General features: G+C 35.5%; 1 protein-coding gene across 1 annotated transcript in view; it reads right to left on the bottom strand.

Annotated features, from left to right (window-relative positions):
* The window catches only part of STARD13 (StAR related lipid transfer domain containing 13), a 683,440-nt gene that overhangs the window by 78,859 nt on the left and 579,390 nt on the right, over window positions 1-25,191 (bottom strand). The window contains 1 exon segment of the mRNA XM_074303504.1: window positions 2,455-2,655. Within this exon segment, the coding sequence (XP_074159605.1) occupies window positions 2,455-2,655 (201 nt within the window).

Raw genomic sequence — 25,191 nt, 5'->3', positions numbered from 1 at the left:
GGGTCTTTATTCTAAATAATGCTATCTTCTAAGATCTGCTTTCAGCCAGTAGCAGTATATTTGATTAGAGTTCATTTACTAGAAATGTTGATGGATTTACAGTGACCAGATGAACTAATAAGGTCAAAGTATTTGCTAAATGGCTGGCAAAGAGGCAGGAGGTAGCTAAAGAACAAGCCAAGTTAGCTGATTCTCAGAGGGATCTGACTTCTGACCTTGATTCTATTACATTAGTAGAATGTTCCAACCTTGTATTTTCCAATTCATTTATTGTTATTTCATGGTATCTCATGGTGCATCACAGCAAGCTGACTTCAATGCTTCAAACCTTCTCATTACCACCAAGAATATTCCCATCTGGATACTCTGATAATTCCAGTTTCTTTAGAAATCGTGTCATTTGCATTTCAGCACAGTTCAGAAAAGGAGGTTTGAATGTTTCTTCTTGCACGCGCGCTCTCTCTCTCTCATATGCTCTCTTGGGCGCGCTCTATCTGTCTGTCTCTCTCTCTGTCTCTCCCTTTGTGTGTGTGTGTCTCTCTCTCTTTCTCTGTTTTTCCTCCCTCCGTCTCTCTAATTCAAACCAGTTATACCTGTGGGCACACAAGTTTTGAAAACTCTCACTGGTACCCACACAGGATGAATTAAACCCCACAAGATGTCTGCAGTTGTCACAATCACCAATCTTGTGGTGTATAAAAAGTATTAAAATTTCAACAGGCCCATAACAGTTGATTTAGGGTAATATATATGACTGAGTTAACATAATTAACAGGCTTAATGGAAATACTTCTTCTTTGTCTTCAGATAGAATTTCCCCAGAGTGATAACAAATAATAGCACCTACTTTCCAGGGTTGTTATGAGGATCAACTGAGAAAATAATTATAAAGTATTCAGCATAGCATCTGGTACATAGTAGATACCATATAAATGTTAGTTATTATTATAATCTCTGTGTATTGTTCATTATTGCTATCTAGATATTTGTCCATTCCATGAATGGCAATATGAAAAAGTGAAATCTGTAGTCACTGTTAGGATTATTAAATAGAGACAGGGATTGGCCTAGTGATTACATTGCTTTTGGGAACTTTTAAAATATAAACATTTCCTTTCAATGCAACTTGTAGGCTTGGAGAGTTGCTTGGAATCCATTATAGGTTGGAGACTTGCTTAGGGTCTTACAGCTGTTATGGCTTTTGATACAGGATTTAAACTCAGGTCTTCCTGACTCCAGAATCAGCTTTGTATTGTGCCATCTAGCAGTCTACTTTCACAGTAAGACTTAAAGGCAGGCATTTTTGATTGAGGCCAGCTCTATATCTACTATACCATACTGCTTCTCATTAATATCTATAAATATAAATTATCATCAAAATTCTTGTAGTCTAAAAAGCTACTCTATCTTTATTATTCTGATTCCGTATATTATACTTTCAATTTACTTGGAGTTAGAACATCTTTTAAAAATTTTTTAAATTAAGAAATAAATATACAATTAAAACATATTAGATAAAATGTTTACACAATATTTATGGAAATCTTTTTTCTTTGTTTTGGACATGTGATTTTTTTTTTAGGGGGGAAGGCAGGGATGGGGAAGCAACTACATTACAATACGAAGTATTGCCCAGCATTACAATACGAAGTATCTGAGGTCAGATTTAAACTTAGGACCTACAGATTCCAGGACTACTGTGCCACCTGGCTCCTCCTACTTGTGATCTTAATGAATATAATAACTGATGCCATTGTAGAAATTCTTTCCATCAGGGCAGCCCAATCAGTGGGCAATTCATTTCTCTTAGAGATCAAACTAAATAACTTGTTACTTCAATAACTTGTTCAGGATCCTCCCCCTCTGAAATATGACCCTGGGCATACCATTTAACTTTTGTTTGCCTCAGTTTCCTCTTCTATAAAATGGGGATAAGAATAGTACCTGTCTACCCAGGTGGTTGTGAAAATCAAATGAGATAATTGTAAAGCACTCAGGACTATCTCTGGCAATGTAACCATTATATAAATGTTGGCTGTTATTATCATCATTACTATTAATTATATTTGAAGATATGAAATAACTACACATTTTGTAATAATGTAAGAATAGATAGTAAAAATCATATTGAAAAGCAGTAGGTAGAAACACTAGATTTCAGATCATGATGTCTGCCCTTTAAAAGATTTTACTAATGTTTGCCACTACAATTTTATAGTTATCAGTTGAAATTGTTCTCTGTTTTGAAATCTTAATCTGTACTTGGAGTTTGGCTTTTTACACAATGTGGTTACAATATTCCAAGGTGGCATTTCCAAAATAAAGGAGTAAAACTCATGGAAGCCACATACAAATATTTGTATTTGGATCAGAATTCTGAAGAAATTTCCTAATTCTTCTGTGATCTCCACCTCTGTGATACAAAGGTTCTTCACTTCATGGTTTGGGCCTTACCTTTCATATTTGTATAATAATGGGGTTGAACTAGATGACATCTAAGGTCCGTGTCTGCTCTAAATTCTCCGATCCTCCGATTTGTGCAATTATATCCATTTGGGGCCAGTATTGCTTTTTTCCTAGGCCTTCTACAACAGACAAAACTTCTTTGAAGCCAGAAACCAGTGGAAGGGTTTTTTACCCACTGATCTAAACTCCCTGCAAAGATAGAAATGATTACCTAGTAACAGCTTGACCAATAGAGCTCTTTAGGAACAAAGTTCCTAGTCTTATGTGAATATCTTCAGCAATGAAAAATAAAATTTTTTTAAACTCCCAAACCAACAATCCCATAGAAAACTGAAACAGAAAAGTTATTTTCTGCCAGTCAAATACTTATTAACCAGATTTTTTTGACTCATGTTTTCCATGATTTATTCTTCCTGCTTATTTTGTACATACTGTTCCAATCAAGGATGTGTAGCATTTCAATGGGATGCTGCATGGACAAACAATTACATGTACATCTCCAGCTTTTTGAAAAGATTAAGCCATCTGTTGCCACCCAATACCAGGAAAGTAGAGATTTTAGCAGGTATGTCTAATCAGGAAGCAGAGATAGAAGGCTGAGCGCAGGGGCTTGAACTGAAGCCATAAGAGACATATATTCTTGTTCTTTCTAATATATAACTACAAGAATATAACTAAAAGGTTTATCTCTGAATAATTAGTATCCCAGATATATGCTTTGAAGGACTGGGGGGCTACTGTCTGGGATCAATGACCAATTCAATCAACATGTCTAGGGATAAAGTTCAGAAAAGACATAATCCTGTTCTCACAGAGCTTATATTCTAACAAAATTATAACTTATTTATAGACAGTAAAGGATTTGGACTCCTGGCTGGATTTGGGATTATTGAACTGAACTGAAGCCAAGGCTGCCTCCAGAAGCACTCCAAGAAAACTACTCATAGAGAATGATTATAATTTAGAGAAAAGAACATTGCAGCTCTGTTCAACGCATTTTCCTCCTTGAATCTAGTGAAGATAGGTAGTAAAAGTATTACTAAGCAAATTTAGACTGGATCACTGATTAGATAAATATCTGACAAATCTCTAGTTTTTTGCCAGAGCTGGTTATTTGACAAGTCCTAACAGTCTAGAGTGCACCATCAGAAAAGTTTCTGCATTTCCACCATAACATCCCTTTCTGAACCCATTAAATCTTTGAAAAATATTCAGAAAATTATGCTATTATTTTGTGAACAAGTTGACATATCTATATATATTGCACGTAATTTGTTGTTGTTGTTACTGTTCAGTCATTTGAATTGTGTCTGACACTTCATAATTCCATTAGGGATTTTCTTAGCAAAGATACTAGAGTGCTTTGCCATTTCCTTCCCCAGCTCATGTTATAGTTACAACGGAGGCAAACAGGGTTAAGTGACTTGCCCAGGGTCACACTGCTAGTAAGTGTCTGAGGACAGACAAACTCAGGAAGGCTTCAGGTCCAGCACTCTATTCACCATGCCACCTAGCTGCCAAATCATATGTAAACATAGGCATATATACACTATGTGTGAAGAATTTTTTGTTCAGGTTTATTCCAACTGTTGAATGAACATTCTCATGTCCCAAAGCTATTCTGATCTAAGATATTCCTCATCAGAAAGGATATATTGGCCATCAGGATCATATAATACCTTAGCATACCCCCCCATTCCCAAATTCAAATAGTTAAATTTTATTCAATTTCTAAATCTTGAGAAACGTGGTAAGAGGAATACATTACTTTCCATTAAATTTAATTTTGAATTTAGTAATTTATGTCTTTGGTTTCCCATTGGATGGAATGTATCCATCAGTAAAACCAGTATTTATATAATTATTTAATTAAGTTAGCTAGGTGGCACAGTGGACAGAGCATCAGGCTTGGAATCAAGAAGATCTGTATTCAACTCTGGCCTTAGACACTTACTAGCTATGTGACCCTGAGCAAGTCATTTAATCCTGCTTGCCTCATTTTTTCCTCATCTGTAAAATGAGGTAGAGCAGAAAATGGCAAATCACTCTACTATCTTTATCAAGAAAATCTCAAATGAGGTCACAAAGAGTTGGACACAATTGAAAACAACTGAACAACAATAACTTGTTTAATATAATCCACAGAAAATATTTATGTGGTATAATTTTATGATCTGGACAGTTAAAAAAAAACTAAATCATCAATATCTTTATTTACTGGCACACAAGTAAAAAGGTTAATGTAAAATATTTATAGGGCATTTATCCAAGAGTACCAAAAGTGTAATATGACTGATTCCTAACACTGGCTCAGGGCTTTGGCTTTAGAGCCATCATCTCTCTCCTGGACAGCAACAAAAAAAACTATCATGTCCAACTCAAACCAATGAAGTTTTTATTATCTCTTTGCTGCTACAGAATTAGGCTTGCTACATTTTATTCAATTCAATAAACACTTCCTACCTGCAATATGTAAGACAAGTAACACAGCAGCAAGAAAATTCCTGCCATCAAGAAGTCAAAGTTCTAGCAAAGAAGGAGGATATAATGTATTCATAAGTAAATGAATTCAAAATACATACAAAGTAATACAAAATAATCTCAAGAGGAAGAAAGTGCTAATTACTGGGACTAGGTTGGGATCAGGAAAGATTTTTGAAGAGTACAGACCAAGGCTTAAATTTTTTCCTCTAGAAGCAATTTTGTGACCAAGAAATTTTAAACAATGCCAGGTATAAACCTATATAAAATAGCCATACAAATTAAACATTTATTGATAGTAAAAATCATAACAAAATTTATTTTAAGACAATTCTTTGGTACACATATAATTTTATTATCTATTAAAGATGAAAGCACATTTGCATACTAATGAAATGGATGTACTTGTTTATTTTTACAAAAAAAAAATCTTAGAGAGATATTCGATACCTCTTACAGTAGTTGCCATTTTTTTTTTCACATTCAGTGACATGACACACACACAGAAAAAAACCACACATGACACACATAAACCCACAGTTTAAGAAACTTTGGTATAAACAGCATCCAAACTACTCTTTGAAGAAAGCTGGGTATCCTATTAGACAGAAATCATGTTTAGGTACATTTTAGATATTGGAGAACACTTGCAATGAGAGGCAGGGAAATGGCTAGTGGATCAATTTTATTGGATCAGAGAATAAATGGAGGAGAACAATGTGTATTATGTGAAACCAAAATTTGGGAATATAAATTAAAACTATATTATGAAGGGTTTTTAAAAACAGGTGGGGGAATTTATGTTTTGTCCTAGTGGTAAAAAAGAACTGAAAAATTTGGTTTATGCTTTGTTGATGTTTTGGGAATATCATTTGGCAGTGCTATGAAGGATGTACTGAGCAAAAAAGAAACTGGAGGTAGAGAGACCAGTTGCAGGCTATTGTAATAGTCTAGGAAAGAGATGATGACAGTCTGAACTATGGCAGAAGTTATGTGAGTAGAGAGAAGTGGCTTATAATTCCACAAAGAGAATTTAAAAAGGAACATTCAGCCAAATAGAAGGCTATCAAAGAGACCATAGTTGTCACAGGAGCCAAGGAAGGAGAAAGAATGTAGGAGGAGAGAGGAGCTAACAAGAGTTGGATGCTAGAGAGAGGTCAAAGAAGGATGATGAGAGAAGAGGTCATGAGGGAGGGAGTAGTCCTTATTCTAATAGTGGGGTTGGAAGCCAGATGGCAAGAGATTAAGATGTGAATCAGAGGCAACAAGTGTAGAGAGTTCTTTATAGTAGTTTTATAATGCCCAATGGAATGTTACTGATATGATTACTATGTAATTGCTCTAATTTTGTTTGAACTATTCCCAATTTGAAATTAAGTTCTTATCCTAATAATTTAAAAGTAAATATACACATTTTAAAATAATCAAAACACCTTTTTCTAACAGAAGGAGATTGAACCTGGCCCTAGAGAGGTTTTGTCCTTTTACATCCACAGCATTGGATGATGCATTTTTTCGTGATTGATATTGTAATTGACATATATCAGACTTTGATACATTTTATCACTCTGCCAGACCATGATTTAAAATGTAGTCATATGTAGATTAGAAAATTTCAATTAAGAATAGCTCTAGTGTTTTTCCAAAATATGGAGTGGGTAAATTCTACAATAGAAAATAGTGATGACTTAACAGTTGTAATTGTCTATAATTTTCCAAGTTAGGTAGCAAGTAAAATATTTTTAAAAGGATTCCATAAGCTTTATTGTTTATATTCATTCATCCCAAAAGACTGAATCTCCTTTATTTAAAAGCATAATGTTTGGTTAAAAGAATATAATAGGAAAGAGTATGACTTTACTTTTGTGAAAGCTGATCTCATTCAAACACAAAATGAATGGAAGGCAGGCGCACTTTTTGGAGTTAGAATACACTTTGCATTAGCTGTGTTGATTGAGTTAGCTTTAAAGCAAAAATACATGCAAAATACCCTCAAGATAGATAACAAAAGATTTCTTTACAAACAACATAGGAGAGAAAATGTAAAACTTTACCAAAAAGAGAGCTTTACTTGAAATTCAGAAAAATTCTAGGCTTAAGAATATAAAAAAGAGGGAGATGTCAGACTTTTGTTAATTTTTAAAGTCTTCCAAGAATGGAACTACCACCAAATGCCAAAGGAAAGACTTGATAATGCTCTTGAAATCATAGAATGACAGAATATTGAGAGTTGGAAATAACTTTATTAATCAGATGGTCCAAGTCCATAATTTTATAGATTGAAAATTTAAACGATTAAATGCCCCAAGATCTGTTACCTTAACTCCCTAGACACTGACCACCATCTAAAAGAGCATGAGTGGAAAAATTCTGGGCATGCTCGCTAAGTATTGATGGGAGTAAATGATGATAAAGTTCACTATATCTAGGTTTTGATATTTTATATTATATATGTATTCTTTTCACATGTCATTTCGACTAACTTAACAACTTAATCTCACCATTTCTACTCCATCATTTGCATAATTGCCAAAATAAAATAATCAGACCTGATTTAAACATTTACGTATACAATCCTTCAGTGGCTCCCTATTCCCTATGGGATATAGGAACCCTAACATTGGTCTCCACTCTACCTTTACAGTTTTATTACATATTCTTACCCTTCAAATAAATAGCTATTCTCTCATTTTTAATGAATTGCAAAAGGCCAATCCCCTTACATAGAACACATTCTCTTGTCATTTTGGCCAATAGAGGTTTTTTTTGCCTTCATTGTTCAATTTGGGATACCATCTTCTTAATGAAGCCGTCTTTTCCTCCTCAAATTGTACTAAAACTCTTGGGAGGCTCCCTCCAGCCGTACAGAAATTTCTTTGCTTGGAATCCTATTTTAAGCCTCATTCCTTATTTAGCTTAGCATCCTAATAATAATGAGACAGCTAAATGATACAATGCATAGATTATTGGGCTTTCAATCAGAAAAACTTGAGCTTGAATTTAGCTTCAGACTTAATAGCCTTATTAATAGCCGTATAATCATAAGCAAGCCAGGTTCCTCCAATGTAAAATGGGTATAATAAAAGATCTATTTCACAGGTCTGTGGTGAGTAACTATAATGAGATAGTTATAAAGTATTTAATGCTTGGAACATAGCAGGTGCTTAATAAATATACAGTCTCTTCCTGAATATATGGAAGCTTGAGAGCAAGGACTCTGTCTCTCATTCTCATACCTCCATAAACTAACTAAAACAAACTAAAAAAAAAACCAAAAAAACAAAAAAAAACTTTGCACAAGACAGTAATAATAATAATAGTATTCATACAGTGCTTTGGGGTTTGCAAAATACTTTATGTTATTTCCTTTGATCAACAACTCTGGAAAGTAGGTATTATTATTATTATTATTATTACACCCATTTTATAGATGAGGAACCTGAGGCTAAGGCAGGTTAAGGGTCAAACAGTTAAGAAATCTCTAATTCAGGATTTGAACTTAGGTCTTCATCCCAAGTCTAACTCTCTATCCATTAAATCACTAGGCTGCTTAGTGGAAGATAAAAAGTCCTCATTGCATTGAATTACACCTATTGCCCTAGAAAAGGCTGCCAAACCTATATGCTACCAATTTAAAGATATAAAGGAGTGAAAGCACTAATTTTTACTTGAATTCAGTAATATATTAAAAATGACAGGTCTATCAATGAAAGATACTACTATTTAGGACACTTTTAAAAAACTTTAATTTACCAATTGAAGTCTTCATAATTATGGGCCTAATAAAAGGAATATACCCAACTTCTCTGAAAGCTCTTATTCTAAATATGGATTGTCAACAGAAAATGCATCCTAATGAATCTTTTTCAAAGTACTTTTGATTTGACATTCCTCATGTTATCTTTTTTTATAATCTAGATAAGAAAGAATCATATGGTTCTGATTTAAATTCTCAGTAGACTTCAAAAAGGAAATTCCAAGTGAAAGTTTGCTCATACATCAAAAACTATGTTGAAATGATACTATGGGGATGTCCTAAACTAACAAAGTCAGGAAGTTCAAAGTTAACTCGGATACTTTTTTCTTTCTTGGTCTTGGTCTTTTCTTTCTACTGGAATTTCAGAGATTTCCAAAGTAGGAGAGTTCATAGTAGCATGTTTCTTCAATCTGGTACATGGGTTTTAAACATACCCCGGAGTGTGCATTTTACTTTATCATGAAGGGTGATGTGATTAATCAACCAGTAAGCATTTACTAAGTGCCTACCATGTACGAGACACTGTGCTAATAATTGCAGCTACAAAAGACAGTTTCTGAAGTCAATGTTTTAGAAAGAATAAGAACTAATGTGAATTAATCAACAGAATGCTGATCCCAGAATTTAAATCCTATCAGTTACTTTTGAGTTATCTGATAGGTGATGATGATCAATTCACCTTACTTCCTAGAGTCTTAGAATTCTAATTTGTAAAATGAAGACAAAAATAATTGTACTGATCTCAAAAGACTGCGATAAGGAAAATGATTGTAAGTAGCAATATTTGGATTATCTTGAATTTCTGTTGCAAATGACAAGTTTCTTTGTTAGGGGAAGGGAATCAATCTTTATATATAGCACCTGCTCTGTGCCAGATACTAAAATTTTATGTTACCATATTTTTTTAATTTGGTAATCCATTATATTAACAAAATCAGTTGCTTTACTCTTGTTTTACAGTAGAAAAGACAGGTAAGTGGCACAGTAAATAGATTACCAGGAAGCCAGGTAGACTCCTCCTCCTTAGTTCAAATCTGCTCTCATACATTTGACCTTATTTGCCTCAGTTTCTTCATTTATAAAATGAAATGGAGAAGGAAATAGCAAAACACTCCTAGTGTCTCTGACAAAAAAACCCCAAAATGGTATTATGAAAAGTTAGATATGTGTGAAAACAAATGAACAACAAAAACTAATAGAAGATGACTCCATGCTACCTTTCTATAAAGTGTCAATTTTCTAAAGTTTTATATCTGTGCAATCCAGAATTCTTAGTACAAGGAGCTATGGCCCATTTTAACATGAGCAAAGTGACTCTTTCCGAGTAAAAATGAGTGCCTCTCTAAGACATGAATTATAGTGTTGGCTTCTGGCTGAAAAATCTCCTTCTGGTGGCTCTTCATATTCTTAGGTCCTAAGTATCTGGGATTTCTGATTGTTCCATGAAGTGCATGGCCTCGCATGCCCGAGTGCCCCCCCCCACCCATATATACATGATAAGGTTGTTAGTTATGAACTACTTATATCAAGTGATAGTTCTATATCTACATCTTAGACAATGGTCTCTGGCTTGTTCCTTCCTCTTTGATTTCTTTTATCTTGACCTTGAATAGTCTAGGAACTTTTATTTCCATTAATCCATTCAACAAATATTTTTTGAACACCTACAAAATTTTGTTAAGTCTTTGAGGGAAATGAAATATAGAAGAGAAAGGAACTTTGGTTTGTTTTTTTTTTTTTTCAAGGAATTTCTGCTTTAGTATAAGACATAAAAATATACTTACAAATCTATCACACAAAGCTGTGCTAAAAAGTAGCATATAGCCTAAATCCTATGCAAAGTAAGATTGAAAATTGTTAGCTATATTCAATCCCTGGACCTCAGCCGACTCAACCTCAGCCCCAGACGCAACCTCAGCTCCATTCAGGAGTGGTACTATAGAGAGTATAATCAAGATAATTGAGGAGCAGAGTTTACTTGTAACCTGGGTACAGATTGCTAAACTCTTGGCTGCATTAAGACGCACATCCCCTTGGTTCTTAGAGGAAGAAAAGATAGATGTAGATAAATGGAAGCTAGTGGGATATGAAATGAAAGAATTTCAAGCAAAAAATGGGCCTCGTTCAATTTCTGCAGAAGTATTTTATATCTACAACATAGTTCAATTAGCCTTAAACTACCAAGCAAGTTGTAGGAGAAAGAAAAGTTCTAAAAATGAACAGAGGAGGAAGTGTGAGGAAAAAAGGAAAGATCAAGATCTTTCCCTAGAGCAAGAGGATTTAAATGAGGAATTATGGTATGATTCTCTTGAAGAAGCTTCAACCCTGCCTAGAGAACAGATTATTGACAGGCCCACATCAACCCCACCTTCAGAGATGGAGGAAGAAAGAGGGGAAGAGGCAGAAACACAAACAGAATTGCCTGTGAAGAAGCCTAAGCCTATGACAAGATTAGAAAAAGCATTGGTTAAAGCTAAGAGAGAAGGACAGGATATAAGTGATTTTATACATGCATATCCTGTGATTGAAAATACTGACTCTGTAGGTAAAAAAAGGAGAAGATATGCACCTTTAGATTTGAATAAAATTAAGGATTTGAAAAAAGGTTGTACCCTTTATGGGGCTACATCAGCTTATGTCAAAATGTTACTAGATGGTTTGTCTTATGAAGTCCTAACCCCGAATGATTGGAAATCCATAGCAAGGACATGTCTGGAACCTGGAGAAAATTTATTATGGCTTGCGGAATTTCATGAATTATGTAAAATTCAAGTCAGATGCAATTTGGAAATAGGAGTTAACACACAATTCACTTTTGAGCACTTGGCTGGTGAAGGTCGGTATGGAGAGAATTCAGAACAGACTGATTATACCATGACAATATATGAGCAAATTGCTAAGGCTGCAATAAAAGCTTGGGGTGTCCTTCCTGGACAGAAAGATCGGGGAGAGGCTTTCACTAAAATACAGCAAGGTCCCAATGAACCTTTTGCAGATTTTGTGGGACGTTTGCAAACTGCTGTCAAAAGAACTATTGGAGAAAATTCAGCTACAGAAATAATGACCAGACATCTGGCTAAGGAAAATGCCAATGAGATTTGCAAAAGAATTATATGGGGATTAGACAAAGATGCTCCTTTAGAGGAGATCATAAGACGCTGTGCTACAGTGGGAACAAATGCTTTTTACACCCGGACTATGATGAATGTGGAAAGGCAGGGTCCCTCCTGGCAAGGGACTTCTAGAGAAACTCGGCGATGTTTTCAATGTGGAAAAATTGGGCATCTAAGAGCTCAGTGTAGATATGGAGATACAGTGAGAAGACAGGGTGAGAGAAGACCTAAAACTCCATGTCCAAAATGTCACAAGGGCCTCCACTGGGCCTCCGAATGTAGATTGACCCAGGGAAATGACAGGTGGGACCCAGCTTCAGCCCCCCAAGTGGGGCATGATGGCAGCCGAGGTTACATCCAGAGAATTTTAAGACACGATCAATCAGCCAAAAGGCAATCAGATGGAAGAAAGGGATTGAAATTAGGAAAAATAGAGTTGTGTGCAGTAGAGACTACCGAGATACTCCCTGGAGAAGTGAAATCTGTTCCTGTTGAGCCTATGGATCCTTTGCCTTCAGGCACAGTAGGCTTGACCATTTCACCTTCTGAGAGTGCCTACAAAACAGTGTCCATCCATACACTGATGTGGGAGACTGGAGAAAGTGTATCTAATATCCCAGTCACTAACACAGGCAGACAACGTGTGATTTATCAACCAGGAGAAGTAGTAGCATCAGGCTTATTGTTACGGACCCCTAATAAGCAACCTAGTGATAGTCGCCTAGATTTTGACTCCAATGAACAAAATCCAGGAATATATTGGACAGCAGCTGTGACAGCTGACCGACCTATGCTTACTATTTATATAAACGGAATACCATTTGAAGGATTGGTAGACACGGGTGCAGATCGTACAGTTATTAGAGGTGCCAATTGGCCCGGTCACTGGCCAAAGATTAAAGCAGACACCTATATGTCTGGGGTGGGAGGATCAATAGCAGCAGAAGTTAGTGCTAGGCCTTTGAGATGGGTATTTGAAGGAGAAACAGGAGCTTTTACTCCTTTTGTGGTTGAAAAAATCCCCATCAATCTGTGGGGAAGAGACATTTTACAGCAGATAGGATTACAAATAAGCACTTCGGCTTTTTAGGCAGGGCTGCTGTTGAAGGCCTACCTGCACTTTCACCAGTTCCTATTCAGTGGAAGACTGATTCACCAGTGTGGGTAGAACAGTGGCCCTTAAGAAGTGATAAAATTCAGGCCTTATTAGACATAGTGCAAGAACAACTTGACCAAGGACACTTGCGGCCTTCTCTAAGTCCTTGGAATTCCCCAGTATTTGTGGTGAAAAAGAAATCTGGAAAATGGAGGATGATAACTGATCTAAGAAGAGTAAATGAACAGATGGAAACTATGGGAACTCTTCAGCCTGGACTTCCATCTCCTACTCAGTTGCCAAGAGAATGGCCTCTATGGGTTATAGACATTAAGGATTGTTTCTATTCTATTCCTCTAGATAAGGAGGATATGAAAAGATTTGCTTTTTCAGTGCCTAGTGTTAATTTGGCTGAGCCTTATAAAAGATATGAATGGACAGTTTTGCCACAGGGAATGAAAAACAGCCCTACTATGTGCCAAATGTATGTTGCAGCTGCTCTTGCTCCAGTAAGAAAAGCCTTTCCAAAAGTAATATTGTTACATTATATGGATGATATTTTGGGATGTGCACCTGAGGAACAAATGTTAGAGGCATGTCTACAAAGGACCATGGAAACATTAAAGTACTACAAACTGCATATAGCTACAGAAAAAATTCAAAGACATGCTCCTTTTCAATATTTAGGATATGAAGTATATCCTAAGGTGCTTACAGTACAAAAACTCTCCTTAAGAACAGAGAAGCTAAACACCTTAAATGACTTCCAGAAATTGATAGGAGATATCCAATGGATGCGTCCCGTGCTAGGCTTGACTACCTGTCAATTGCAACCACTATATGACATTTTAAGGGGAGACAGTGCTTTAAATTCACCACGCCAGCTTACAAAAGAAGCACAAAAGGCTTTGAGAGAAGTTGAACTGGCTTTATCCAATGTGGTTGAAAGAGTCACTCAAAAACCCTTGGAAATATCAGTTTTTGCTACAAAAGAGGCACCCACAGCAGTCCTTCATCAAGGAGACAGAGTGATTGAGTGGGTGAACCTCCCAGCACAACCAGAACAAAGCCTTACACCTTACCCAGTGCTTGTGGCTAGGATTTTATTAAAGGCTATTAAGAGAGTAACACAATTATCTGGGATAAGTCCTGAAAAAATATACACATTCTATACTAACGCACAGATTAATGTATGCTGTGAGAACATCCCAGAATGGCAAATTTTATTGGCCACCGCTCCAAATTTTGCACATGGATCTCCATTAAAGATTACCCGGCTACTACATAATTGGCGATGGATTTTTGAAGAAAAGGTTTCTAAGGTTCCTCTTAAAGGACCAACAATCTTTACAGATGCCTCCAAAGAAAATATTTGTGCCATATACTCTCATGATTTAACCATAAAGAGAGTAATCAGGACTCCTTTTCAATCCACTCAACAGAATGAATTATTTGCTATCATGCTAGCTCTCACTTATTACCCAGGAGACGTAAATATAATTACTGATTCAGCCTATTCAGTGGGTGTAGTACAAAGAATTGCCACAGCCCAAATAAAATTTGCAGCCTCCAATATTTATCAGCTCTTTAAGGAACTTCAAGAGCAAGTGAGAAAACATCCAGGCAAGATTTATATCTTGCATGTCCACTCACATAGTGGACTTCCAGGTCCCATTTTTGATGGAAATTCAAAGGCAGATAGCCTTCTAACCATGTTAGCCAGTAGTCCTTTATTTCAGGAAGCACAAGAATCTCATTCTAAATATCATCAGGCTGCTCGAGCTTTACGTTTACAATTTGGAATCACAAGAGAGGAAGCTAGGAGCATAGTAAAAAGCTGTACAGCTTGTCTTCCTTTCCACGCTCCTACACTCCCTCCAGGGAAGAATCCTCGTGGTTTGAGACCCAATAAAATCTGGCAAATGGATGTGACCCATTATAAATCTTTTGGTCGTCTATCTTTTATTCATGTTGTGGTAGACACCTTTTCAGGATTCACATTTGCAATGCCAGCAGCAAAAGAGACAGCCCGAGTGGTCACTGAATTCCTTATACAGGCTTTTGCAATTATGGGTGTGCCACAAGCAATAAAAACAGACAATGGACCTGCATATACGTCCAAACATTTTACACACTTTTGTGCACAGTATAAGATTTTACATACCACGGGCATACCCTTTAATCCTCAAGGGCAGGCAATAGTAGAGAGAAGAAACAGAGATATTAAGACACTCCTCCAAAAACAAAAGAAAGGGGGAGCCACAGGTAGCCCTAGGGAACTTCTAAATTTAGTTCTCTATACCATTAATTTTCTAATTTTTGACAAAGATGCACTGGCTCCAGCAGACAGGTTTTATAACCCACCAGAAGGGCAGTGTCCAGTGAGAGCATCTCCACTGTCCTTAGATAATCGCCAGGTGATGTGGAGAGATCCAGAAAGTGGTGAATGGAAGGGACCAGATAGGTTAACTGCCTGGGGGAGAGGGTTTGCTTGTATTTCTTCAGCAGGAGAAGGAATCAGATGGGTGCCAACGGGTCATATTCGCCTTGTCCATCAGAGAGAGACAGAAAAAGAGAAAAACCTCAAAATAAAGGAGAAGATCTAAGAAACATCTGACACTGAAAGAGCATGGATAATAAGAAGACTGTTAAAGAACTTTAAAAACCAGCAGGAATCATTGGACTTCCTCACGCAAGATGAGAATAATGGACAATGGACTTATGGACATTTATAAATTTTCAATTTATGATTATTTGATTATGTTATATACTTCTAACATGTGTTATGTTACTATGTTACTATATGCTTATGTAATTTATGTAATTATCTGTAATACTTCCCATATTGATGGATTTATGTTTCAAGGTCATTTATGTAATTATCTGTAATACTTCCCATATTGATGGATTTATGTTTCAAGGTCATGACTGTCCTATGTTCTAAATCAAAAGAAAGGGGGAGATGTTAGGATTACTAAGTGAGAACTGAGGTTGTCTGGACAGTGAGAAGGTGAGAATTCAGGTTTTCTGGACAATTACAAGGTGAGAACTCAGGTTGACTTGATAGAGGGGGCAAGCTCATTGGCTGGGGTGGTTCTTCCCAGAAGCCCTTGCATTATCCCACGCCCATTCTCTGGGAGAATAAAAGAGAGCTCTCAGAGAAAGAAGAAGACTCTCTGCATTACATCAGGCCTGACGGGGCTCTCTGCAGGAAGGGAAGTCACTTCTAAGGACAAGAGTTAACAGCAACTGCCTGGAGACAACGGTTCGTTACAGGAAGAAGAATCTGTCGGAAAGATTTGAGTAGACACAGCAGATCTCTTCCCAGAGAGCGATCCGGCAGCTTCTGGAGACGACAGCACGCTACAGAAAATTAATTTTTTTTAAGTGTTAAAGGAAACTCCTAAAGAAGAGAGAGTTCCCTTCTGTTTGGAGTGATTAGATTTAAACCTTGACGCTCTTTTTTTTGAACTCTAGTATTTCTCTGGAATGGTATATTGCTAAGTACCTTGTGTACTTTAGGGAGTGTCCAAGGACCCTCCCAAACTGGTAATGCTTATTAATAGACTATTTTTAGTTGCTGCACCTGAAGACTTCCAAATAAAGGAGCAGTTTCTGTTCAAGTTTTGACTATACACAGCTAGGGTAGATGAATTTTTTGATTTAAATGACAAATTATTCAATTTAAGTTGTAGATAATTAATTAAATCACTTTATATTGTTTCTTCAAATAATTTTGTATTACAAGATGTCATATTTCATATAACATGAGTGTTTAACAAAACAGAATAAAACTTACATACACAATGTGGCACTTTAGGAATGACAACAAATTCTCCCATAAGCAGTTACTTTTAGGGTGACTATTAAAATTAGAATGATTACTAAAATTTAGCATATAATATTCTTGTATTTGTAGTTTACAAAGTATTCATCAATTAATGAGCACATTTAGCAACTGGTATGCATGATGTGTTCTAATGTGAATAGTGAAGATTATGCTCAAACATATAAAGTATCAGTACTTTAGGAGGGAAATATCCCTATATTTGACTTACACCAGATTACTTTTTAGTCCTGGAGTTGGAAGGGTGTATAAGAGAACAAATACTTAAACTGGGCAAAGGATTCAGTATTTCCTGTGGATTAATCACCTGAGAGAAGTTCATACTTGGAGAAACAGACTCAGGCCAATAACCTTCAAATGATTATTAATCATTCAGAAATGACCACTGTTAAGGTCATTCTCACTATTATAATTCACAAATGGAAAAGGAAAAAAAAATCCTAGATGCATGCATGTATGCACACAAAATACACACATACATAACACAGCATTTGGGAAGATACAATTGATTGTTTGATAGCTATCAAAAGCATACATATGCCTACAACACTTTTAGATTCAAATACAAAAATCTATCTTCTCCAACAGAATTTGCAGAAATGAAGAAAAGGGGAGAAGTTACAAGAAGAGATGCAGATGTTTAGGAAATTCATTAAACAACTGCTGGGTGTCAACCCATAGGCTTTCACACCAGTAGGCCTGTGACCAAAAATAAATTATTTCACCTAAGCCCAGTTTTCTTCATCTATAAAAATGGAGAAAATTATATCTAATACTTATATGAAAAGTGCTTTGCAACTGTAAAGTGCTAAATAAATGCCAGGTTTTTAAAACAGTTTACATCCTGTCTTTTCAAATTATATTTTAAACTTCAGGAAAATAAGATGCTATATATTTTATCAGTTTTAGTATTCCCACACTTACCAGGTGCTCAACTGAAAAAGGTGTAGTTATGACTAAGACAAACTTTCAAACTGGCAGAGGTAATGTATTTGTACAGCTAATTTCCAAAGACAGAAATACAGATTCTAAGGAGTGATAACATTAAAATCTTTGCTGAACCAAAGCATAGAATAAATGGGAGAGGGGGACTGTTGGGAAGGAGAAAGATCAAGTTTAAATTTAGAAAAGAAATTCTACTCTTAGAGGAATGATTTAGTACTTAGCAGCTTCCTGCCTGACTACACTGTGAACATGCAGAAACAAACTGGAATTTAAGTAACCTATGACTTCATTGAAGTCACAGTGATTTTCGGGTTGATCCCAAAGTTCTGTTTAGAAAGAACTGAGAGAGATATAGAACTTAATATCTGATTGCCACCCCTACTTATGATCATAGGAAAAGAATAGTATCTCTGCTCAGCATCAATGCTGGCTTGAAAACAAAGGCCTTCTCCTATATTTCCAATAATAACCTCCCACAAAAATAATTTAGGACCAAAGTTCAGAGAGCAATTTTCTGCCTTTTTACTTATGGAGTGTAAATGTAAACTACACAGAGGTCATGGAAGAGACATGAGAACCAAAAAGTTCAGAACTTGATTTTGAGTTTCATTCTTAGCAATATGACTGGTTGCCTTATGTGGAATTCTGGCAAGTTATTTGCTTCCTTTTCTCCAGGGGAGAAATAAAAACCTATTCAACATAAAGTGAATGTTGGGCTATTTTCTTCGACCATTTCCATATATAATGTGGACCGGGAAAGAATTGTACATGAAATTACAACTGGATATTATATATATTGTAGCTTACAAAATAGGATTTTCTATGACAATATGGTTAAATGTGTCACTCATAAGCATTAGTATTTATTACCTTTAAGCATGTACACTGATAGATACAGGGTAGAATATAAAATGCTTAGACTTTCACATACAATTCTAAAAATATCCCCAAAGAACATTATTTATGGAAATTTATCATAACAACAATTTCTAAAAATTTTTTAAGAAAGAAAGTATAAATATTAAAAACTCAAAGTCTCTAACACTTGAATTTAATGAAATTTAAGCAAATAGGATAGTTTATTGCTTCCTAGTACACTTCCTGCCGCTAAGAGTCTGAGTGGAACCATATAATTCCCAAATGACCTCTGGAGCATCAACTAAGATTCCAAGCCTCCACACTTCCTTTTCTCATTGTTTTCATTCATATTAAAAATGAATGCCAAGGATGTTCAGTACAACTTCAAAATAGTTACATATGCAAAGGATTATATTTTCTAGAACAGGCACACTTTTCTGGGGAACTAAGTCTCCAAGCATAATTAAAGTGGAACATATAACTTCATTTCAGGATACCAGAGATTAGGTGGGGTAGGACAGGGAGTAATGAGAAGAACTTTTGAGGCCAAAGAACCACATCAGACCTCCTCTGAACTCAACCTTTTTCAATCACTTGGGTCAAAAAGACTGTGAAATGTTTTGCTTGCTGACCTCCATAATGTTTTAGGATAGAACACAAAACTACTTTCCCCCCCTTTTCTTTTCTAAAATTATTTTATTGGGCTAAACAGACTTCTTTAAGCTCCTCTCAATTTTAGAAGCAGCTGGGCCTGGAATCAAGAAGGCCTGAATCCAAATTTGACCTCAAACACTAATTGTGTGATGTTGGGCAAGGCAGTTAACCTCTGTTTGCCTCAATTTTTCCTTCTGTAAAATGAGGACAACTATTTGTCAAGATCAAAGGAGATAATCTATATTAAAAACAAAAACAAAAAAACAAAAAAAAACAAGTCAGGTGCATTCTCTTCTCATCCCTTCCTACAGAATTAAAAACATCTTTAAAAATTGAATTAGAGAAAACCAGACTTTGAAGGCATATCACCCTAAGGGATATAAGTTGTGGGAGGATTTTACTCATTTGTTGTACATATTCAAAAGCACTAAATTTCTTTCCATTAGGGAATGTTTTCCCCCAGTTGGATTATTCAAGGAATATGACAATACACTGAAAGCTCAAATAAGAGTTCAAATAAGAAAAAAAGATTTCAATTGTTTTTTTACTTTGGATAAAATTGTTTTTTTCCAGGCTAAAGAATACTTTATGTCATCTGAGCACTTTAAAAACTCATTTTATCCTTAATTTCTAGTAAGAATAATTTGATGTCATTTATCACTCAAAGACTTTACGGCTTTTGTGTTTGTTGACTTTATTTCATTTCTAAATGTTTCATTTCCTTTGATTTTTTTTTTTTTTAAAGAAAATAACATCACCCTTCCAGAAAATTCTAATAGACTTGTGATGGAAAGAGCCATCCACATCCAGAGAGAAAACTATAAAGACTGGTTGCAGAACAATGCACAGTGTTTTCACCTTTTCTTGTTGTTTGTTTTTTCTTTCTTTCTAGTTTTCCCCCTTTTGATCCGATTTTGCTTGCACAGCATGATGAATATGGAAATATGTTTAGAAGAAATTGCATGTTAAACCTACTTTGGATTGCTTGCTGATTAGGAAAGGGGAGTTGGGAGGGGGGAAGGAAGAAAAATTTGGAACACAAGGTTTTACAAACATGAACATTGAAAACTATCTTTGCATGTATTTGGAAAAATAAAAAGCTATTGTTAAAAAAATAACATCACTTAAAAGATTTCAAAATCAAATTTTCTCATTTCCTTCACTTTATCTGCACATGATGCTGGCAGACAAGTTCAATAATGAATAATCTGAAATGTCTGAATGAAAAAAAAAGTTGTGCCTTTGAACTAGTAATTAATGACTACATATGTATTTTTCCCCAGTAGATTCCCAGGCAGACTCTATTCAAGTTATTTAAAAAAAAAAAAAAAAAAAAAAAAAAAAGGCACATCCTCCTCATATTATCCAAGTCAACAAACACAATCAGCAATCCATCAGATAACACCAACTTTCCAAGGACATCTTTCTTTAATTGCTCTGTTAACACCTGAAACTTCAGAGCATGCTCCCTCCATCATTCTTCTCCCATTCCCCCAACTTTCACTGCTGCTGCCTAAATTACCTCCCTGGTTCCTTTGGAGGAACCATAGGTGGGAGGCATACCTGAATTTCTTTGTCTCTTCCACTAATCTTACCCTAATAGCTACCAAATCTAACCATTTTGTTTCCCAAAATCCTCCTCCTCTTTTCCTTCAGTTCTTAGCAAAGAAGCCTGGTTCCTGGCTGCCCTGTACTGGGGTTATTATCACAACTTTTTGTTAGGTTTCTTACCCCTACCTTCAAACCTTTTATATAAACTTTTAAAAATTGGATTGTAAAACAGCAAGCATCAACAAGAACAATTTTCTAGACAACATGTCATGTGACTGAAATGCTTACAAACATTTCTATGGCTCTCTAAAAAACCTCCAGATAAAATTAACAACAAAAAAATCAAATCCCTGGGCTTCCATATTAAGTACGAATTGACTGACTGACTAATTGGTGAATACTCGGGCCAGGACTGTGAATTTATGGATAAATGCATCAATATTATTGTTGTTGTTGTTGTTGTTGTTGTTCAGATTGTGATTTAGTTTTAATCCAAATCTGGTTTATTTCAAAAAGACTTGGGACAACATTGAAAACGGTGAGAAAAAGCCCCAGGATTTAATGCCCCAACTTTCCTGATTAAGAAGTTCTTTTCTTGAAAATTATTTGAGAAACACAGTGAAATTCTATAAGATCACTTTCTGAATATATTAAAATAATATCCTTTAAAAAATCTGAAGTAATGATCAATGACAATGTTTTCCAAATGCATGATTTTTAAAAATGGACTTAAAAAACATTTTAAAATGGCAAAATATATTCAATGAATCATGACACCAAAAGCTACCATAAACTATCAAGATGGACATATATTTAGGAAAAATACTTACACATTTTCAGTTTTCTAGTCATATTTTTCATTGGGCAGCTGTGTGAAGATGCATTTTGATTTCCTAAAAACTACTGGTACAGGCAGTTCCAGGACTGAGAGAACCAGCATCCTGAAAGAGCCCCAGGATAGGATGGCTGAAGGAACTTCTCTCTAATCTAGTAGCTGCTTGAAATTTCCCTCCCCCTCTTTTCCTTTTCCCCTCCTCCTAAGGGCTGCCTGAAACCTCTCTCTGCCCCTCCCCCTCTTTTCTTTACTCCAGATGGCCTCTGGAGATGGCCAGCCCAGTGGTGAGAGAGGCAGTCAGGGGAAATGAAGTCTATTCCCTCTCCCCTAAGCTCTTCCCCCACCCAATAAACCGCCCTAGTAATGGCCTCTGGTTTACCCCCAAAATGAGTAGAATCATACTATTTGCAGACCCTGATTCCCTCTTCCCCCTAGATTTCTTCTTGTGCTTTCACCTCAGAGCCCCCAACCCTGTGCTTAGAATAACTTGATTCCTTCTCTCATCTAAAATACTAGATTAATCATATTTCAGTCCTTTGTGTACTCAAAGGCCTATTTGCTTCTACAGGAAACTTTCCATAGAGAACTTTTTAACCCCCACCTACTAAAAGTTCCACTTTGAAGTAAAAGCAAGAAGGTATCACAAGGTAGGGGGGTAGGAAGGTGTATGTAGTTGGTTTTGTGTTCTTCAGTGTTCACTCAGGAAGTCAGAATAGGATAAGGAAGCATCCCCCAAAGTATATTTTGGCAAGAATCTTTCTGCATTATAGATTTCTGGTGTCACTCTCTATATTGCTAAGTCTCTCACTTGCTGAAGATTCTGCCCTAAAACCTCCCAAGTAATCATAGGGGACCCAGAAAAATATTCTGCCCTTCAGAAGGAAAGACAAAGAGCCCATTATCACACTGCAATGCAGAGAAATTATGTTCTCAGTATTCCAAGCTGGAATGCTGAAAGTGTTTTCCCATAGAATGTATTTATTATTTCTAACCTTTTGCTTTTCTAGCATTATTAGCACAGTATTAACTAAAAATTAAATTGCTTCTATAAACTAACCAGGAACCTAACTACCAAGGAAAACATTGTTTCTATGAGGAAATTCTTTCTAAGATATAGACAATTGGCTTGACATATGAACTTTTGTATGAATTTGAGCCTTCTGCTATGCTTTGTAAGTTGATAACTGCCTATTCTTTAATAATTAATTGATACAGGCTCAAATAGTTATACCAATTAAATCTAAAGGAGAACAGAAGGAAAAGACAGAAAGAAGGGGAGAGGAAGAGAGAAGAGGAAATCTATTTATTTTTATCTTGGTTTCCTGTTCTACTAGATGTTCATACAGGCAAAATAGTTTCAAGTAAGAAAATGAACATTTCCTTTCATTTTCAAATATACACACGCCATAAATATGTTTTAAATAAGTCAAGATAGGGCATAAAATAAACCAGCTTTTCAGAATTAGTATCAACAAGACATTATCTGTGACATTGGGCATATTCCTTCATCTCCATGGACTTTACTTTCTGCTTTTACATTTGTGTATACACCTTCACACAACCTGGAATCATGGCAGTCCTTGTTAACAAAAAACTTCAATGGCTTATTGTCTAACATGTAAAGTTTAAACACATTTACCAGGAATTCCAGGTTTCCTGCAAGATGATGCCATCCTTCTATTCTGGGTCTCAATTTCCTCATCTATAAAATGAGGAGAAAGTTTTTTTTTTTTTAATTGATTGATGGATAATAACAATCTTAATTTTTTTCCCTTCCATGATGGTGAATCCATTATTATACATGCATGTACAAAATTTCTTTCAGCATAAAAGTGCTCAATTACATCATTCTCCTCAACCATTTACTACTTCCATTACCTGGAACTCAAAATGTCCTTGATTTTCAGAGAAATATTGTATTCAATAGGTTCTTAATAAATGTAGGTTAACTTAAATAGATTTTGACACAAGATACTCCTGTAATCCTTTAAAGACCTACACTAGTTCCTGCTCTGTCACTGACTATGACTACCCCTTCCTACAGAATATAGGGATTGTACTAGAACTCTTTCTCTTCTAGACTCATTTATAAAATTTGGTGATCAGATTAGATAATCTTTAATGTTTCTCCAGGCTCTAACACAGATGGCTATGTTGCTTTTTTATATTCTGGGAGACCAGAATCTACCTTAGAAGAGTTATCACACTAATAGTATGAAAAAAGATGTTCTGTACCTTGTTTTTTAATACATAATTGTAGAGACAATAGACACACCCATGCCAATTAAAAAAAAAAAAAAAACAACCTAAGTACTCTGAAAGAAATTTACAACTTGTATAAAACTTTGTTGCTAAGACAACCTGTTTCTGACTTGCCTTAATCCAAATTACTTATAGGATTTTGCATTGTGGTCCCTGACATAGCAAGATAAACATCCTGAGAAACCACAGTCTCAGCCGCTGTACTTTTGTTCCTGAAATCAATCTCCATTTGTTTCTTTTTTCAATTTTATTTCTAAATATGAAATTCAGATTCTGCATAACCTTACAATTCCAGACCAATAGAAATGGGAAGATGAAGAAGGATTTTGACCGTTTGTATATAAGGAATCAAACAGATTTATCTCTAATGTGACAGGTTCTTACAAGAGGCATTTCTGCCTCTCTGACCTCCTCAATGGCACTGGAAAGCAAGTCAAAAAAACAAATCAAGGTTTGATGATATTGCTCTCTTATTGTTCCAGATATGAATGCTTTTATCTTTTTCATTAGATTGCAATTAAACAATAAATGCTCCAAGAATGAAAATTTCTTATGCTATGTCAACAAGCATAAATTAAGAAACAAGTATGTGCCAAGTACTGGGCAGGTTGTGGGTTTACAAAGCTTGGTACATTCTTAACAAATACTCAACTTAATGATTGTTTAATGAAAATTTTTAAGAATTCTATTGGAGTGTGAAGATTTTAAGCTTCATGTTTGTGGTTTGAATAAAATTGTTTACAAAGAATAGGAAACGTTTAAAAGGGGGAAGTCCATTTGAATGTTTTCTCTCCTTTTACCTAATTATGTTGGTATTCAGCATCTTTCACTCTCATTACTAGAAATTATTTCATTCGAAACCATCATCTCAAGGATTTTTTATGTATTTGTTTTGCGAAATATAAATCTATTTGACCCATACACTTTGCATCTACACACATGTACATATATACAGTGTCTGTCTCTACGACAAGTAGCCCAATTATAAGAAAACCTAAACTAATGATTTCAACTAAAGAAAACTTCTTGCCACCATTTCCACCATTCTTCTATCCATTGTTTCTTTTTATTCTCTAATTCCATCATCTATTTTTTTTTCATTTTTTTAACTGCTCTTTTAATCTAAGTAGTAATGAAGGATCTATTCCTCATTCCTTTTTCTTTTATGCCATCTCTTGGCAATTTTATTCAATCTCACAATTTCAATTAATCATATTTATTCAGCTGATTCCCAAATCTGTTTCTCCAGATTTGACCTCTCAAGTTTCAGACCCCCCGTGTCCACTTGCTGGCTGGTCACTTCTACCTAGACGTTCCACTAGCACT

This window comes from Sminthopsis crassicaudata, chromosome 3, assembly GCF_048593235.1.
Source record: "Sminthopsis crassicaudata isolate SCR6 chromosome 3, ASM4859323v1, whole genome shotgun sequence".
Lineage (NCBI taxonomy): Eukaryota > Metazoa > Chordata > Mammalia > Dasyuromorphia > Dasyuridae > Sminthopsis > Sminthopsis crassicaudata.
The sequence above is the reverse complement of the archived record's forward strand: the minus strand, read 5'-3'. Positions and strand labels throughout refer to the sequence as shown.